Here is a 20,302-nt window from a genome sequence, read left to right as displayed (position 1 = left end):
GACAGGCTTGTTGGTTGACAGGAATCTTGCTATTATCTTTCCTAGGCTGGCCTCACACTGAGATCTTGCTAAATTCTGGCTTCTGAGTAGCTGAGATTATAGGTGTGTACTACCATGACAAGCCCAAGGAATCATATATTCTTTTTTATTTTGCCATATTTATTTTATTTTAATATTACACTCTTTGAGTCTTGTTACTCAGACTATAATCCCAAAGCATGAGACAGAGATTGTTGTTACAATGTTTCAGATGGTGGAAGAATCACATGTTAACTCCATTAAGTAGAAGTCTTTAATTTTTGATTTGCAGCTCTGAGAATATCCAACATGCACATCTCTACTTTTCTCATTGTGAACCTGTCCGGGATCTGGCTCAGCAGTGTAGAAGAACGCGAATGGAGTGGCCACTGACCACCTTGAACATTCACATGTTTGTGAAGACTATGAAAGCACCTCTGTTGGTAAGAATCCTATTTTAATATGATAGAATATTTGATTCACACAGGTACATTTTATTTCTACAAGTTATACCTCTGCCCTTTTTTGGGTGGGGCATATTTCTTCCATTTTTGTGGGGTTTCTTATTGATGATAGAGTAAAAAGACTATTTTTTAAATGTTTTAATGCCTTGATTAGTCATGGAGTTGATACCTAAATATAACATTGTAGAAGTGAAAATATTCTTTGGGAGTGAAAATGAACTCTAGGACTTGGAGAGAGCACACGGGTCAGAAAAACCTGGTCATCATGAGAAAAGACCTCTTTTGTGAACCCTTCAACATTGCTTGTATTGTGCCTACTCTCATAGCATTAGCCTCTGAGATCCTATTACAGACTTACTGAGTGATGGGAGCTTCCTTCCTGAAATGTAAAAGGGTTATCCTGGGCATTTGTAAAACCTTCAGTAGGTCTTCTCACCCAGTTCATGTATGTGAATAGTGCATATGTGTGTATGTGTATATGTATAATGTTGCAGGTGAATTATAAATAAATAATCTAAGCAGTGTAGTGAAGTATAAAGAAAGTCACCTAGTGTCTTCACTGAGGAATGAACATTAGATGACATGAATCAATCACCTCTGCACACAGAGATAATTCAGATTAGGAATTGTCTTGTAACAAGACGTGGTATCTTTAACCCTGTTTGCATTTAACCAAGAAAAAGAAACTGAAATCCTTAGGGATTGTGGTGCTTTTCATGAATGCTTCATCATTATTAAGGACCCTTTAGGAAATATTGTTTGAAGTGTTGAAAATGCATAGGAGAAACATTTAAAAATTGAAAAAAAATTGTAAACTTCATTTTAGGTAAAACAATCATGTTTGAAAGATGAGGGAATTAACTTCATACATTTGATTTCATCTCTGTGCCTTTCTGATTGTTTTAGTATTTTGTAATTTTTATACCATTAAAGTCAATAGTACTTGTATTCTGTGACCATAATTTCCACCTTTTAAAAAGTCTGCCTTCTATATTTAAGTAGATTCATTGTTTGATAGCCACAGGTTCTTGGCTTTATTTCCTTGTTCTTTATTTTTGATTTGATCTTGACTGCTAGGACTTTTTTGGTATTTTTTTAGAGAAAGCATTTTTCCTTTTCTTCCACAATGGAGGAAAGCATCTTGCTTCCCAGGGAAAGGCACCTCCTGAGCTTGTTTTGCATCCCACTTTTACAGTTCACTGTATAGTCTTTGACCATTTTTTTCTGCCTAATTCCCTTCTCTCAGAAATCTCAGGATTCTTGAGAATTCTCAGGATTTTCTCTGCACACTAATAAGAAGCATAACTGTGACTTATTCCAAGCTTATTAAAAACCTTGTGGGTTTTGTTTGTTTTATTTTTCTTTTCTTGAAACAACACTCTGCCTGGAAATGGTGCTCATTTCCAAAAGTCTCTGCTCATGAATTTTCTTTCTCTGAGTTTTAAAACTACTTTTTAAGATTCATGTTGAAGAAGGTGATTCTGTGATCATCTATATTTTACTTTATGATACTTACCAGGAATTAGTGATATGTAATGTTAGTTTTGGAATTGAAAGACTAAAACTTGGGAGGTACCAGAATTTGTAATTAAATTAAGCATAGTATGAAAAAATGCCAAAAATATATCTGGTGTGGTGGTACATGCCTGTAATCCAGCACCAAGGAAGCTAAGGAAGGAGAATTAAAAATTGAGACTAGGACAGGGTGTACATAGAAAGACCTTATTCCCCAACCACCATGAATATCAAGGACCTTATTAGTTTTGTTTCTCTCCCTCCTCCCTAGGGTGGTTTTGAACTTGTCAGGGATTCTTTCCCTTCCTGCCTCTCTCCCTCCCTTCTTTCTCCTCTCTCTCTCTCTCTCTCTCTCAATGGTAAAGTTATTTTATTTTTATTTATTTTTTGCCAGTCCTGGGGCTTGAACTCAACACCTTAGCACTGTCCCTGGCTCCTTTTTGCTCAAGGCTAGCACTTGAGCCACAGTGCCACTTCCACTTTTTCTATATATGTGCTGCTGAAGAATCAAACCCAGGGCTTCATGTATACGAGGCGAGCACTTTACCACTGGGCCATATTCCCAGCCCCTCCCTCTTTCTCTTCTCTTCTCTTCTCTTCTCTTCTCTTCTCTTCTCTTCTCTTCTCTTCTCTTCTCTTCTCTTCTCTTCTCTCCTTCATTCCTTCCTAGTTGTACATTTATCTCTAAAAAAATTTCATTCTTGTATCTTTTCTGTGATTTCTGGAAGGACTGAAATAGCTACGTGTATTCAATATGCTACTTTAACTCTTATATTCTTCATTGTTCTCAGACTGTCATTTATTATATATTATGCTTTTGTATGAAAAATGTATTCTTAGCTATATATTCTGTTTGCTTTGACATATTTATTTCTACTGATGCCACACTCATTTATTTTTGCTCCGTATACCTGTTTATTATGCTTATAATTTTTAATATGTTTTTATGATTTTTATGATATAATTTTTTTTATGATATCAGGGCCTCATACTTGCTAGGCAGATGCTCTACCACTTGAGCCACACTTCTGTCTGTGTCTTGTTCTTTTTCCTTCTTTCCTTCCTTTCCTTCCCTTCCTTCCATCTTTCCTTCCTTTCATTTATTTTTCAGGGTGCAGTTTTACTATGGGCTGGCCTCCTATGAGTCCCTTGCTTATACCTCCCACGTAACTGAGGTTACAGTTGCAAACCACCACACTTTTGCCTGTGCTGGCCTTGAAACTTGATCCTCCTAATCTCTACATCCCAAATAGCAGGGGTTATAAAAGTTGCCACCACTCATGGCCCCATAAGGTTCTAGTTTTATGTTTAATTCTTTATCAGATGTTAGTTTTAGGATGCTTAAACTATATGAGTACATTGGAGTAATTAAGTTTAATAGATTATGAGATTTTTATTAATGCATGGCTTTAATAACGAGCATTTGGAAGTCTTAGGTCCAAGTGTTGTAATATTGTTATTACAATAACCACATCTTGTTCTTTTTTTCTAAATGAAGACTGAAGTTGCTGAAGATCCTCAACAAGTTTCAACTCTTCATCTCCAGCTGGGATTACCACTGGTGTTTATTGTCAGCCAACAGGCTACATATGAAGCTGATAGGACAACCGCTGAATGGGTTGCCTGGCGTCTCCTGGGAAAAGCAGGAGTGCTGCTCTTGTTAAGGTACCTTACACACTAATATTAAGAAATATTAAGAAACTAGCAAAACATGAGTTTTGTGTGTGTGTGAGTGTGTGCGTGTGCGTGTGTGCATGTATGCATGTACATGCCAATCCCGGGACTTGAACTCAGAGGCTGGGTGCTGTCCTTGAACTTTTTTGCTCAAAGGTAGCCCTCTACCACTGAGCCACAGCTCCATTTCTAAAATTTTGGTGGTTAATTGGAGATAAGAGTCTCATGGATTTTCCTGCTCAGGCTGGCTTTGAACCACAATCCTCAGATCTCAGCCTCCTGAGTAGCTAGGGGTAAGCCACTGGCACCCGGCTATATTTTTCTGTTTTTAATATGGCAGTCTAATCATATAATTCAACTCCTACTTAGTTGATACAAGTGTTGTTAGAAGTAATTGATGGGCTCAACTGATTATAAACTCAATTAAAATAAAAATGATGACTCATGCCTGCAATTCTAGCTAAGTGTGAGGTGGAGACTAAGACTGTGGTTTGAGGCTAGCCCCAGCAAAAATGAATGAAACTCTGTCTAAGCAACAGGCTGAGCACAATTGTTTTTAGCTATAATCTCAGCTATTAGAAAGCATAGGTGATTGAAATTTGAGGCTAACCCTAGGAAAAAAACAGAGATTTGTCTGACAAATAACTAAAGCAAAAAGTGCTGGGGGCATGGCTCAAGTGGTAGAGTACCTCCCTAGTAAGTTCAGAGCTCTGAGTTCAAACCCCAATGTTACCACCAACAAAAAGCCAAAAATAATGGAAATTAGAAAATTTGGTTTGCATTTTCATGTGAATTTCCTAAAACACAATATTGTAATGTTTTATATTTACATAAACATTATGTTTTAGGGTAAGAACTTAATTTTGTGTTTGAATTGACACCCTGGTTGACTGTTAGTTTTCATATTAACAGTATATAAAATGTTTATTTCCATTTTGAAAAAAGGGACTCTTTGGAGGTGAGCATTCCTCAGCATGCTAATGTGATCTTCAAAAAGGCAGCAAAGGTCAGTCTTCATCTGAACTGTCATGTGGCCCCTTCTCTAAGGGAAACCAGTGGGGGGAGGGGCTCAAGTGATGTATGTGTATCATGGAAAATCTGTGAATTGCCATTATGCAAATATAGTTGCTAATAATATCTAATTAAGATAATTATGGTGTCTATCTCTTGTCCCATGCACATTAAGTTTACTCATGTAGTTGTTTCTTAAAGAAAATCAGGATGATGGTATATGTCCTCCCACTAACCCCCACCCTTAGATTATATGTCATGACTTTCTCTGGGAGACAATGCCTGTCTTTGTGGGATGTTTGAGCATCACTGATCCCTTTCCTTGGCCAAATTTTTGGAAGTGAAATTGTCAAAAGAAATGGAAATATTTTTGTGTTTGTTTTTCCCCCTTATTTTAATTTTATTTATGTTTATACTGTTATTATAAAGGTGAGGTTACAGTGACATAAGTCAAGTAAAAAGCACCTTTCTTTTTTGGACGATGTCACCCTTCCTTTGCTCTCTCCTAGTTTTTCCTCCTGCCCCACCCACAAGACGTATAATTCATTTTCAGCATAGTGACTGGCAAGTACCACTGCTGCATTTGTTAGAAATGGGAATTTTTAAGGCTTTAAAACTTCTTTGTCAAACTTCCCTACCAAAAAGTTCAGCTAGGTCTCTCTGTTGACAGGTTTTCTGTCAAAGATAAGCTTTTCTGCAAGTTTCTTTAGTAAATTCAGAGTCAGTCCTGGGATTTTGTACTTATCCCTTCCCTAACCTTTGTTGTACCCCTGCAAGAAAAGAGTTTGAGTTGTACAACTTTAGTATATGCTTGATCATTATGTCACAGGCCTTACAGTGTAATATAAAAGTTATAAAAACATTTCTGGAAGCATCATGTTAATTCTTCAGATACATTTTTCTCTGTGGCAGTGAACAGCATTAAGCAATGTTACAATCATACTGTCTAATTCAAATTCTATTTTGTAAAGTGAGAGTAGTAATCCCTACTTTGAAGGGCTGTTACATTATGTTAAATGACATAATATAAAGAGCTGACTTAGCACAAGGCCCAACATTGTTAATGCTAATAAATATTAATGAATATTCAATCTGTCAGCATTTATTAAATGCCTGCATTGTTTCAGGCACAGTCCTAGTTCTGAGATGAAGCCATGAAAACAGGATTTTGCCCTTGTGGGGATAGTATACTAGTAGCAAGAGACATTAAAGAAATGTCAAAGCTGGGTGCCAGTAACTCATGCCTGTAATCCTAGCTACTTGTGAAGCTGAGATCTGAGCATTGTGGTGTCTTGATCATGCAGGAAAGTCTGTGAGATTCTCATCTCCAATTAAACACACACACACACACATACACACACACAGAAGTAAAGCTGTGGATCAAGTGGTAGAGCACTTGCCATGAGTACAAAAGCTCTGGGGCAGCACCCAAGCCCTGAATTCAAGCCTCAGGACCAGCAACAAAACAAAACAGAATCCACACTATAAGTTTATAAAAGCCTTTTTTTCTGTTTTAAACATTTTGTCATGAAAAAAAATCCTAATGTGCCCAAAATAGGAAAATAGAATAAGCAACTACACACCCATCACCCAGATTCAGCAATAGATATTTTGTCCTATTTACTAGTTTTTTTAAACATTTAAAAGACTGTTCCCAATACTCTAACATTTTATGTATAAATACAGAGTGTGTATCTGTTAACACTACATTTGTACTTTCTATATATGTATATATCATGTCTTACTATCACAATTAAAGTTATAATTTCTTAATAATGTACTAATATGTCAATAAATTAATAACCTAACTTCAAAGTTGGTCCATATCCAAATTTTCTCAACTTAAAGTCATTTTTATAGTTTTTGGAAACCAAATTCCAGTGAATGAGAAATTGTATCTGGTATGGTTTTTAAGTCTCCTAATGTCTTAGAATTCCCCATCCTTTTCATGACATGACTTTTTGGATAACAGAGACTTGTTTTGTCCAAATTCTGAATTTGCCTGTTTCCTTTTGCTTTTTTTCTATCTTATTTCTCCATTGTTTTATACTTTCTTTCCATTAGATTTTTAAGGTTGATTAGCCTCATCGGACACTTTGAGTAAGAATACGTCTTAGTGAGGCTACTCTTCATTACATTCCTTCCTCTCCCAATGTGATGATGCTTGTTTTTTCAGTGGCTCATAAGATGGGACCCTTCTTTTCTCCTTACAATAAAACACATTTCCCCTTTTACACTTAGCAAATTGACTGAGGGTCGAAATGCATAAGTGTGTGTGTGTGTGTGTGTGTGTGTGTGTGTATCTCATAAGAGATCCCCATAGATCTACCAGAATGGTTTAAGTAACAATCTCAAGTATTGAAAAGGATGTGAGAATCCAAGATTTTCATATACAGTTGTTAGGAGCACAGAGTAGCATGATGAAAACTGACGAAGTACTTGCCAGTGTTATTCAAGCTAAAATTCTCTGTGTTATCAAAACCCATACTTACCTTCCTAGGTATGTGCCCAAGAGAAGTGCGTGTCTGTATGCATGTGTGTGTGTGTGTGTGTGTGTGTGTCCACTATATAGCTATTGTGTGATCTCCACAGCAGTATTTATGATAGCCTCAGACTGTCCGTAGACATAGAATGTCTATGAACATAGAACATAAATAGATTAGAGTAATGCACATGTGACATGCTGAATAAAACCTTCCTTTATATGTTAGCAGCATGGATTAAACACTGCTTGGAAAAGGGAATCACAGAAAGGATATAGTGTATGTTTGCATAGTTTCATTATATAAATTCACAAATCAGCAAACTTTAGAGAGTGATTATTCTTCAGCTGATTGGGTTTCTACAATGAAGTATGATATATTAGATGGCTTACAGATAATAGAATTTTATTATTTCTCACAGTGTCTAGTAAGAACACATTTGTGGTTCCCAGATAGTACTCTTTCTCTGTGCCCTCACAGGGTAGAGTGAGGAGTTTTTTTTTTTTTTTTTTGCCAGTCCTGGGCCTTGAACTCAGGGCCTGAGAGGTGTCCCTGGCTTCCTTTTGCTCAAGGCTAGCACTCTGCCGCTTGAGCTACAGCACCACTTCTGGCTGTTTTCTATATATGTGGTGCTGAGGAATAGAACCCAAGGCTTCATGTGTAGGAGGTAAGCACTCTTGCCACTAGGCCAGATTCCCAGCCCGAGTGAGGAGTTCTTAAAGACTCTGATGGGCACTAATAATTCCAGCCCTTTTGCCTTCATGACATAAGCACTGACAGGGCTTATCTCCTAATACCATCATATTGGTATTGGTGTGTAAGTTTATGCATAGGCATTTTGAGGAGACCAAAAATGCTCAAATTATATTGATCCTGAATATCAGAGTAGTGATGATCTTTAGGGGAGAAATGTTACAGTAGAGACAACTTAAGGCTACTGGGTTTGCTGCAATTACTCACTTCTTTTTTTTTTTTTCTTGGCCAGTCCTGGGCCTTGGACTCAGGGCCTGAGCACTGTCCCTGGCTTCTTCCCGCTCAAGGCTAGCACTCTGCCACTTGAGCCACAGCGCCACTTCTGGCCGTTTTCTGTATATGTGGTGCTGGGGAATTGAACCTAGGGCCTCGTGTATCCGAGGCAGGCACTCTTGCCACTAGGCTATATCCCCAGCCCAATTACTCACTTCTTAACAGATGTGTAAAACTTTTGTCTTGTTTTCTGCAGGATTCTTACTTAGTAAAAATTTACATACAAAATTTTTATATTTAGAACAAATTCAGTTCAATTTATTTTGACTTCTCTATCTTAAATTCATTAAATTTCTGCAGGAATAAAAAGAAACCCTGCTTGCTTTGAATGTAACATTTAGAAGATAAATATATGTAATATCAAAGTGAAAGCATTTAGAGCTTTATTTGCTAACATAACTTACTGGCTTAAAATTTCATATTTTTAAAAAGTGGTAGTATAGCATTAGTGAAAGAAACAATGAAACAATTTTGATCTCAGTGGAATAAAATTTGGGGTTCTTAAAATGCGTAGAAGTGGAGAGTAATTTTATGTTTCTAGCTAAAATGGAAACTCAACTTCAGAGAATCATTGTTTTAGATGAATTTTTGAAATTATTTCGGTGGAATATCAAATGTGATCAGTCCATTGAGGGTTGAATGGCCATGGATTCTGGAATATCCAAGTAACCAGTTTGTTTGTTTTTTTCCCCTTGGCCAGTCCTAGGCCGTGAACTCAGGGCCTGAGCACTGTCCCTGGCTTCTTTTTTGCTCAAGGCTAGCACTCTGCCACTTGAGCTGCAGCGCCACTTCTGGCCATTTTCTGTATATGTGGTGCTGAGGAATTGTACCCAGGGCCTCATGTATACGAGGCAAGCACTCTTGCCATTAGGCCATATTCCCAGCAAGTAACCAGTTTTGATTAGCTCAATTTTCAGCAAATATATGTTTAACTTTATCCTGAGGTATGGCTTGCTCTGATATGTTAAATGTTTCACAGACTTCAGTTGTGACAAGAAGCAAGTAACAGTTTCAGTTCCTTTTTTTTTTGTATTTATATAAACACTGGATGCTTTTTTGGTAGTAATTTGAGGTTTGCTTTCTTTTTGTATTTTAAAAAAGAAGTTCAGGGCTGGGAATATGGCCTAGTGGCAAGAGTGCTTGCCTCGTATACATGAGGCCCTGGGTTCAATTCCCCAGCAACACATATACAGAAAATGGCCAGAAGTGGCACTGTGGCTCAAGTGGCAGAGTGCTAGCCTTGAGCAAAAAGAAGCCAGGGACAGTGCTCAAGCCCTGAGTCCAAGCCCCAGAACTGGCAAAAAAAAAGAAGTTCAGGGCTGGGAATATGGCCTAGTGGCAAGAGTGCTTGCCTCGTATACATGAAGCCCTGGGTTCGATTCCCCAGCAACACATAAACAGAAAATGGCCAGAAGTGGCGCTGTGGCTCAAGTGGCAGAGTGCTAGCCTTGAGCAAAAAGAAGCCAGGGACAGTGCTCAAGCCCTGAGTCCAAGCCCCAGAACTGGCAAAAAAAAAGAAGTTCAGGGGCTGGGGATATGGCCTAGTAGCAAGAGTGCTTGCCTCCTATACATGAAGCCCTGGATTTGATTCCTCAGCAGCACATAAACAGAAAAAGCCATAGTGGTGCTGTGGCTCAAGTGGCAGAGTGCTAGCCTTGAGCAAAAAGAAGCCAGGGACAGTGCTCAGGCCCTGAGACCAAGCCCCAGGACTGGCAGCAAACAAACAAACAAACAAAAACAAAAAGTTCAAAGGTGTAGTTTCAGTATTAAACAATGAAAACATAAATGTTTTGCAAAAATTTTAGTGCATTGTAACAAATTAATGTATTTCTAGGATGTTCCAGTGGAATATTTAGTTTTCCATGATGTTGATTCAGTAATTTCCCATGTGGAAAATAAAATACATGTTGAACAAAAACAAGAAGATGAAGAAGATGATGTGGAAGATGCAGATCTGGGTAAGTTTCAGTGCTAACCACCCCCACTTCCTGCCTAACATCTGTAAGGGCAGTGAAATTTCCAGTGGATTAACTTTCTCATCCATTGTATTCACATCAAAGACTGTGAAGAACCTGGAAAAGTTAATTTTCAATCATGTTTTATCAAGTTGATTAGTGTAAAAATTTTTTATTGTAAAGGTGATACACAGAGGGGTTACAGTTACCTAAGTCAGGTAAGGAGTATATTTCCTTTGAACAGCGTCCCCTTTCCTTCCCTCATTCTCTCCCAATTTTCCCCCTCCCAACTTCCCTCTCTCCCAAGTTGTGTAGTTCATTTCCAACATAGTCTCTAGTGAGTTTCACTACCGAGTTGGCTAAGCTTTTGTCCCACCATTTCTATGCTTCTCCTTCCCTTCCCCAAGTCAGGTAAGTTATATAAAGACAAAGGGTACAGAAACCAAAATCAGTGACAGAAGAGAATAAACAAAAGGAAAAAAGCAAAGAAGAAAAGAAAAGAAAAAGAATGGTAAACAGTTCAATTTAAAAAAACCTCTTGCTTCCATTTTGTGGAGTTCATTTCAATAAGCTTCATTTTATATGATCATTTGCACATAGCAATTGAGCCCCTGTGATCTTCTCCTAAGAATATCCTCCTTTGTTCTCACTATGTGTTTAGACTGTTGTTTGAAAAGTGTAAGGATACTATATTGTTTATATGTATGTGTATGTTTATATATATGTATACACACACATACACATATACTTGGTTTTGGTGCTGGCTGTGAACTCGGGGCTGAGCTTGCTAGGCAGGTGGCTCTACCACTTGAGCCTCACCTCCAGCTCAATATACACCTTCAATGTTACACATCAGCCTTCTAGCATCCTATAACTGTGTCTTTCAAAACAATTTTATGATTGTCTTTAAGTAGTTGTAAAAAAGAGTTTCCATTTAACAAAGCAGTTTATGAATACAATATATCTTCATCAGTGTCATCCTATTCAACATCTTTAACCATCTCAGTCTAGTCCATGTTTAAAAATTCTATTTAGAAGCCACAATATATTTTATTTTTATTATTCCTACTAGGAAATGAAATTGTAATAAACATTACTGTGTCTGTAGTTTTAAATGAGTCTATAGTTGTAAATGAGTCTGGTTAACTCATTTATAACTCATTGAATCAATTTCAATAACATTCTAGTATTTCTTTCTTTCTTTTTTTTTGTCAGTCATGGGATTTGAACTTTGGGCCTGGGCACTGTACCTGAGCTCTTCAGCTCAAGGCATTGCTCTACCACTTGAGCCACAGTGCCACCTCCAGTATTTCTTTTTAGCAGTTCTATTTTTTTATAGGTCTTATGCTGATGTTTATGGAGTATTTATTCTTTAGTTCTCAAGGCTTTTCCATGCACACATGACTTTGATTGTTACCCTTTGAGTTAGCTAATGTCACCTTCATTTTATAAATGGTGCATCTGTTTTCTTCACTTATGTGATCTGTCCAAGGTCACACTAATGATGTGTGGTAAAGATTGGATTAGACCTGAACTCTTGTGGACTAGTATTAACCTGATCTTCTTTATTGTCATTATCATTCCAAATGTGTCTTTCATAACATAACATTTATAGACTGTAAATGCTCATTTTATTTCTTTCTGCTTCCCTGGTCTAGTAATACCTCTGCCAAGGATTATGTCTTGTTCATTTTTATGTTGCACTTAGTGAGTTCTTGAATGTTTTATATAGTGTCATTATTGTAAGCCCCAAGAAGGAAGGAAGCAATTTATACAGTCTTTTCATGAGGTCCATCTATTATTATGATCAAGATCTGTATTATAAATTTAATAAGAACCCTAACCATTACCAGTAGTCAATTTCCTGTTTGAACTGAGTCTTAGCTCTTTTGTGGCCTGCAGAGGTTAGGATTATTTGTGATCCTGGCAGGATTTCTTCTCCAGAACATTAGTGTTACATTGGCAGACCTGGATTATGGCTTGTTCCATTCTGTTCATATGCTCCAACCTTCTCAGGGACGTGTCTTCCTTCGTTTTTAGTAAGATTTCTGTCCTCAACAGGAACTGCCTGTTTGAGAGTTCTTGTGGCCATACTTTCTGACTCAGTGGTCTTAGTTTGCTCTCTGGTACTGCCTTCTCTTTTAACTGTCTCCCTGCCTTCTCCCCTCAGCCCGATTCTAGTATTTCCTTTGCTGATTTGCTTTTTTTTCCATCTTAACTTCCTATTGTCTGTAATACATATTAGTCCTTAATAATGTGTGATTTCATGTCCTTACATGTAATCCCTTCTCCCCTTCGAATCATTTCTATTACATAGGAAAGCTAGAAGCTTTTCTTGACTATTTGCTGATATGCTTTAGATTGTCTAATCTATATTTTCCTCTTATAATCTCTCACTGTACTGTTTACCTTCCTTCATAAATTGATGATTTTATAATTATATATTAATTCATTTATTCATCAGTTTATTGTCTGGCTTTTCCATTGTCAGAAATTCCATGTTGTCAGGGACAGTGTCTTGCCCTAGTGTTTACCAAAGTGCTTGGTAAATAGTAAAAGTTAACACTGTATTAATTTATATAGTGATTAGAAACAAAATAGCAATATTTATATTATTTATAGAACAAAATCAGTAAGTGCTTCTGGAATTGACTAAGATTTATAATTTCTGGGTCAGAAAGCATTTCAGAGTCATTTAGAGAGGAAGCCAGGAAAGAGCAGAGTTTTCTAAATATCATACATATTATTTAGATAGTCAATTCAAATGTTTTTTAATAAAATACCAAATTTTCATGTTTGCTTATGAAAAGGGTTGTAGTTATAAAATCTATAAAGTAACATTTTTTTTTAACATTTTAGATGTTCAAGATGATGAAGTTGCAGAAACTGTGTACAGAGATAGGAAGAAGCAGTTACCTTTGGAGCTGACAGTGGAACTAACAGAAGAGACCTTTAACTCAACAGTAATGGCCTCTGACAGCTTAGTGCTCTTCTATGCTGGTTGTAAGTATGAGCCTTTAGAGACATTGTATTACATATTAGGACATTTAGAGTAGATACCATTTATTTTTGCATTCTATGTATTGTGCATTGCAAGATGACAGCTTTTACATGTTCTAAGCAGATTGAATGCATTGAAGCACTAACTTGCAGCTGACTGTATATATATGTAACTTACAAATTGAAGGTTAATGCTTAATCTAGGTATTGTGACTCAAGCTATTCATTTTTTAAAATTTTTTATTATAAAACTGATGTACAGAGAGGTTACAGTTTCATACATTAGGCATTGGATACATTTCTTGTACTGTTTGTTACCTTGTCCCTCATACCCCCTCCCCCCTCCCCCAAGCTATTCATTTTTTATATATCAACAGTTCTCATAGATTCTTAAAGAAACATAATATTTATATTCAAATAATAGCCATTCAGTTATATTAACTTTAGCCTAAATATAAAAGTCAACTGTATTAGGAACCCTTTTAAAGCAATTATATATCCTGAGCCCTCTGTTAGAATATTTCTTACTTGTAAATAAAAATTTGGAAAATCTCAAAAAGCTCTGTGTTTGTTCTGTATAAGTATAGATGCTTTGGAGATATGTGTTATAATGTCTGTTGAATCTTTTATTTTAATGCAGGGCATGCAGTATCCATGGCATTTCTCCAGTCCTATGTTGATGTGGCAGCTAAATTGAAAGGTATTATTCTGTAGGATGCATGATTATTTTCCTGATTCTGAGCTCTAGATTTTTTTTTTGTAAAACTACCATCCTAAAGATATAGAAAATTACATAAAATTTTAGGTTGCTGTGTCACCATGATTAAATTAATAAATCTATTAAGAATTCTCTGAGACATTTAGTTGGATCTCATGGGACTGCACTTTGTAGAAACAAGAGCCCATTTATTAAATATTTGTGACTACATAGTTAATCCACTGAATTTTTGGGTTGAATTCAGCCATGTAACAAGCATTTGTTCAATGTCTACTCTGCCTGTTTCTGTTAAACACTTTGGACAAAAATTTGACACTAAGACTCAGTTTCACAGTTTCTGGAGTGAAAGATCAAATATTTTAGTATCTTGAGGTTACATAGCTCCTCATGGATGAGGATATTAGGTATTTTGTGAAAATAGATTCATTGATAAGCATTGATAAGCAAGTAAGAGTCCAGGGATTAGTCTTTCACTTAAAATGTCCATACTATAATTCCAGCAAAAACAAAGGGAAAAATATGGATTCAGGTTTAATCTTGGCTGCTCTGGGAATGTTACTCTCCATGCTTTTTGTTTTTAAAAGATTTCTTGAATTTTTTTTATTTTTTCAAATTTTTATTATCAAACTGATGTACAGAGAGGTTACAGTTTCATACGGTAGGCATTGGATACATTACTTGTACTGTTTGTTACCTCGTCTCTCATACTCTCCCTCCCTCCTCCCCTTTTCCCTTTCCCCCCATGAGGTGTTCGGTTCACTTACACCAAACAGCTATGCAAGTATTGCTTTTGTAGTTGTTTTTCTTTTTTTACCCTGTGTCTCTCAATTTTGGTATTCTCTTTCAATTTCCTAGTTTTAATACCAGTATACGTGGTTTCCAATATACTTGAATTTTTAATAATATGCAACACTTCACGAATTTGCATGTTATCTTGTGGAGGGGCCATGTTAATCGTTTCTGTATCATTCCAGTTGTAGTATATGTGCTACCTAAGCAAGCACTTTTTTTTGTATTAGGTTTTAAACTCAGGGTCTTACCCTTTCTAGGCAAGTGGTCTACCCTTGAAACACATCTGTAGTCCTTTTTGGTTTACGTTACTTTTTAGATAGAAGTCTTTTTTTTTTTTTGGCCAGTCCTGGGCCTTGGACTCAGGGCCTGAGCACTGTCCCTGGCTTCTTCCCGCTCAAGGCTAGCACTCTGCCACTTGAGCCACAGCGCCGCTTCTGGCCGTTTTCTGTATATGTGGTGCTGGGGAATCGAACCTAGGGCCTCGTGTATCCGAGGCAGGCACTCTTGCCACTAGGCTATATCCCCAGCCCTAGATAGAAGTCTTGATATTTGCACTGGGTCATCTTTAGGTTGTGGTCACTGGATCCTTCTTAACTGAGATGAGAGAAAGAGAGGTGTGTGTGTGTGTGTGTGTGTGTGTGTGTGTGTGTGTGTGTGTGTGTGTGTGTGAAATCTCACCATCTTGCCTGAGTTGGTGTTTGACTTCTGCCTTCTGGATAGCTGGGATTACAACCATAAGCCTCACTCCCACATTTAGTTATCAAGTTGTATGTCTTTGTAGAATAGAAAAGCAAATAACTAATACAGGAAACACACTAATCCTACATACACAGCCTGCAAGTGATTTTTATGCAGTGTTTTTTAAAAATGTGATTTAGTTGTAATCTGTCACAGGAATTTAGTTGTAGAATTTTCACTTGTGGTACGATGGTACTCAAGAAAGTTTCAGATTTTGGATCATTGCAGAATTAATTTTTTATATTTTGTGCTTGAATTCAGGACCTAGGCATTATGGTTTGTTGGTTTTTTTCAAGGCTGTTGCTCTAACACTTGAGGCACATCTCCACTTTTTAGCTTTTTGGTGGTTAGAGATCAGTCTCATGGACTTTTATGCTCTGGCTGGCTTTGAACTGTGATCCTCAGATCTTAACCTCTCAAGTAGCTAGGATTATAGGTGAGATTTCAGAGTTTTAGATCAATATGCTTAGCTTGCACTATAACATTTAAGAAAACATGATAGCATTTTGGACATTATTCCTACAACCCTTGGGAAAATGGATTTTTCATCTCAGTTTGACAATGAAGAACACTTTCCCTCTCCGTCACAAGGTGGCAGCAAACACCCAATTTTTGTTCTGTCATAGTGTGTATTAAAGAATCTACCACATTCTTCAGGTTAGGAATTTTCCTTGTAGTCAATGCACTGAAAAAGTATAGGGGATGTACTATAGGTATAGACTACTAAACTGAAATATTAGTAAATCTTGAAGCCATGTGACAGAAAAATAATAAAAAATTTAGATTGATAACTTAATTTTACATACATAGCTGTATAACTTCTTTTTTCTCTTGCCAGTTCTGGGGCTTAAATTCAGGGCCTGGGCTCCATTCCTGAGCCTCTTGGTGCTCAAGGCTGGCTCTCTACCTTTCAAGCCACAGTATCACTTCCTGCCTTTTCTGAATAGTTTGTTGGAAATAAGAGTCTCATGGACTTTTCTTCCCCGGGCTGACTTCGAACTGTGATCCTCAGATCTCAGCCTCCTGAGTAGCTAGGATTACTGGCATGAACTGTATCAGTGTTTTTTTCTCCAATTTTGAAGATAGCATAAAAGTTATCATTAGGGACAGTAATACTGACATTTTTAGCACTGGCAAGCATGTTCGGTGTGCCTTTTGAAGAGAAGCATCCATGTCTGCAACTTCCCTACTTGGATGGGACTATAACATGACACTTTGTATGAACGAGGGTCACTAAGCACTTACAGATGACATTGTTAAAGCACAGAAGAATTTTGCTGAGATGTAAATTTTATTTTTATTTTTGCCAGTCCTGGGACTTGGAATCAGGGCCTGAGCACTGTCCCTGGCTGGTTTTTGCTCAAGGCTAGCACTCTACCACTTGAGCCACAGCGCCACTTCTGGCTGTTTTCTGTATATGTGATGCTGAGGAATCAAACCCAGGGCTTCATGTATACGAGGCAAGCACTCTTGCCACTAGGCCATATTCCTAGCCCCCCCGAGATGTAACTTAAGTCTGCTTTTGGAAGGAATAAGGGCTTACTTAGCTTTATATATGCTCATGCATTGTTCAAGTATTAATGTACTTTAGCATAAGAAATTTAATTTGTCTATAAAGTATTAGGGTACATTCCACCCATTTTGGGCATAACATGTATCAGTTACTATGTGAAGCACAGGGAAAACAGTTACCCCAGTTATAGCTCACTAAGTCTGAAGTGAAAAGTTATGCTTGTAAGCGCTAGCATCTTTGAAAATATGAAGGAAAATTTTCATTATTAAAAACTTTGGGTGATATCTCTTTTTCATGTGAGATTTGAAAAAGTATCTCTAGCATTATTGTAGAGACTGAATTTTAGGAAGTAAATTACAAGCCTATTGTAGTTACCTAGAACAAATGACACTTTATTAAGAGAAATGAGCTGTAGTTGGAGAAATTTAAAATTGAAGTAGTAAAAGTGAAAAGATACTGGCAATGAGTTGTAGTTGGAGACATTTAAAACTGAAGTGGTAAAAGTACAAATATAGTGGTTGACTAGACCTGGAGAGACTGGGAACGAGGAAGCATGAAAGATGATATTTGATTTTCTGAGTTGCACTCAAGTGGCAATCTTCACCATTATCTACAGGAAGGAAATAATATTTCTTTCTAATTTAGCATACATTAGTTGTGCAAGGGGGATCTCGTTGTGGCATAGAAAATTGTATTTGGTTTTAGAGGCAAGGGTATGAAGATGTTTCTAGTCACAGGGAAACAAAGAAACTGATAAGGCCATCTGGGTCTTGGCTAAAAGGTGTAAATTTAATGGGTTGAGATTGTTTAAAAACAGTGTAGAGTAAGAAAGAAAGCACTGTAAACTGAGCATTGAGCAACTCAGAACTCTGCTAGTAGAAGAGCCTACAAAAGAGATAAAAAAGAACAAGCTAAAAGAGGTAGGTAAAAATCCAATGGAAAGAAAGGAAGATCTAGTATTGACTCCCCCTTTTTTTTAAAATTCTTTACTTCATTGATTTATCTGTGCCTTCTTTCATCTCTTTCAGTTGAGTGTCTGTTTTTCCAGTGGACTCATTTGCCATGTTTTAGAATTTGTTTAGCTTTTTATTTGTGTTCTCTATGAATTCTTCTGTTATCCTTTGGTTAAGTTTTTCATCTTCATGAAATACCTTGTATGCTACGTGAAGTTAGTCAGGCCCAGAGTGACAAAGGATGCATGTTTTCCCCTAACACGTGGAAGCTAGATTTAGCTTATAAATGTAAATATATTTTGTTTTGTTTTGTTTTTTTGCCAGTCCAGGGGCTTGAACTCAGGGCCTGAGCACTGTCCCTGGCTTCTTTTTGCTCAAGGCTAGCACTCTACCACTTGAGCCATAGCACCACTTCCGGCCTTTTCTATATATGTGGGGCTGAGGAATGGAACCCAGGGCTTCATGTATACAAGGCGAGCATTTTACCACTAGGCCATATTCCCAACCAAATGTAAATATATTTGTAGTATACAAATGTATTAACTAAAACACAGTAGATTCAAATAGTGTAATTTCTTAGAAAGGCAAAGTCAAAGTTCAGTAAAATAAAACACCAGTAAGTGGGTGCTTGAAAGGGGGTAGAGTGGGGTCAAGGAGAAAGAGGTAGATAAATAAAGAGAAGAGAGGAAGAATGCAGTAAAAAATCCAGTGTATATCCTACAAAGTAAACAAGCGTGAGGGTAGGAGAGGGATGGCTGAGAATGTTGAAAGGGGTGACATTGATCAAGCCATATTGTGTTTATAAACTGCTTTGTTAAAAATAAAGGAAGAGGGCTGGGAATGTGGCTTAGTGGTAGAGTGTTTGCCTAGCATGCACGAAGCCCTGGGTTCGATTACTCTGCACCACATAAACAGAAAAAGCTGGAAGTAGTGCTGTGGCTCAAGTGGTAGAGTGCTTGCCTTGAGCAAAAAGAAGCCAGGGACAGTGTGTTCAAGCTCCAGGATTGGCAAAAAGAAAAAAAAAAAAGGAAGATCTAAGCATCAGTGAATTATGCCTATAATACTAGCTACTCAGGAGACTGAGACCTGGGGATCGTGGTTTGAAGCCAGCCAGGAGCTATGTCTCAAGAGGTACTGTAGTAGTCTTGAGCAAAAGAGCCCAGGGACAGCATCCAGGCTCTGAGTTTAATCACAGGACTGGCACACACACATACACGAAAGAAAAATAAATGTTAAAAAAAGTAAGAGTGTTTCACCCCAAAAGATTGAAATCAAATAATGGACTAAGAATAAAATGACATTCTAAGCAGGATTAATTATAACTGAATGATTAAGATGTTAATTATCATTCGTAATTATTCATTTTACTTTAGGCACATCCACTATGCTTCTTACTATAATAAATTGTGCAGATTGGTCTGATACATGCACTAAGCAAAATGTAACTGAATTTCCTGTGGTAAAGATGTACAAGAAAGGCGAGAACCCAGTGTTATATGCTGGCATGTTAGGGACTGAAGCACTCCTAAAGTTTATCCAACTGTAAGTATTCAGCTTCACAATTATTTCTTAAGTTTGGAGTTTTAATTCTCGTGTGTGTGTGCGCGTGCGTATGTGTGTGCATGTGTGCGTGTGCGTGCGTGCGTGCGTGTCAGTCCTGGGATTAGAACTCTGGGGCATAGGCGCTGTTCTTGAGCTTTTGTGCTCAAGGCTAGCACTCTACCACTTGAGCTACAGTTCCACTTCCAGCCATTTTGGTAGTTTAGTGGAGATAAGAGTCTTACAGATTTTCCTGTCTAGGCCTGTTTTGAACCTCAGTCCTCAGATCTCAGCCTCTTGAACAGCTAGTGGCATGAACCTCTGCTGCCTGGCTTAATTAAACTGATTTTTAAAAGAATAATTTTAATTGTCTTTATCTTGTTAAATATTTATCTTGTGTAGTATAGTTTGCCAAGTTTAGTGTTTTTTAACTAAAAATTATCTTTAAAAATTAATTTTGAATATAGTTATATATTCATCCAGCAACAGGATTTCATGTCCAGTGAACATAGCCTCAATCCAGGAAGCTGAAGAATATTTAAGTGGGGAATTATATAAAGACCTGATCACCTATTCTAATGTGTCAGTACTGGGACTGTTTAATCCAGCCATGATAACAGGTAAGTAGAGGTGAGCTTTAAAATTGTACAATATATCAACACACAGTGCTTTGTAATTGTTGGGAGAGAGAGAGAGAGAGAGAGAGAGAGAGAGAGAGAGAGAGAGAGAGAGAGAGAGAGAGAGTGTGTGTGTGTGTGTGTATGTATGCTGTACCTGGGGCTTGAACTCAGGGCCTGGGCATTGTCTGTGACCTTTTTTGCTCAAGGCTAGTGTTGTACCACTTTGAGCCACTGTGCCGTTTCTTGCTTTTTTGTAGTTAATTGGATATTAGAGCCTCACAGA

The 20,302-nt window shown here is 37.3% G+C and overlaps 1 protein-coding gene and 1 non-coding gene across 4 annotated transcripts in view; one reads left to right on the top strand and one right to left on the bottom strand.

Moving 5' to 3' along the window:
* The window catches only part of Txndc16 (thioredoxin domain containing 16), a 70,236-nt gene that overhangs the window by 31,259 nt on the left and 18,675 nt on the right, over positions 1–20,302 (top strand). For all 3 annotated transcript variants that reach the window (XM_048362388.1, XM_048362387.1, XM_048362389.1), the window contains exons 8-15: positions 311–461; positions 3,496–3,662; positions 4,617–4,677; positions 10,026–10,149; positions 13,006–13,149; positions 13,787–13,846; positions 19,234–19,402; positions 19,883–20,019. In XM_048362388.1, coding sequence (XP_048218345.1) covers positions 311–461; positions 3,496–3,662; positions 4,617–4,677; positions 10,026–10,149; positions 13,006–13,149; positions 13,787–13,846; positions 19,234–19,402; positions 19,883–20,019 — 1,013 coding nt within the window. The remainder of the gene's footprint in view (positions 1–310; positions 462–3,495; positions 3,663–4,616; positions 4,678–10,025; positions 10,150–13,005; positions 13,150–13,786; positions 13,847–19,233; positions 19,403–19,882; positions 20,020–20,302) is intronic.
* LOC125363679 lies at positions 14,763–14,868 on the bottom strand. Its single transcript, XR_007213274.1, has one exon. It is a non-coding gene; the product is annotated as a U6 spliceosomal RNA (small nuclear RNA).

The sequence above is a fragment of the Perognathus longimembris genome, chromosome 14 (assembly GCF_023159225.1).
Source record: "Perognathus longimembris pacificus isolate PPM17 chromosome 14, ASM2315922v1, whole genome shotgun sequence".
Taxonomy (NCBI): domain Eukaryota; kingdom Metazoa; phylum Chordata; class Mammalia; order Rodentia; family Heteromyidae; genus Perognathus; species Perognathus longimembris.
The sequence above is the reverse complement of the archived record's forward strand: the minus strand, read 5'-3'. Positions and strand labels throughout refer to the sequence as shown.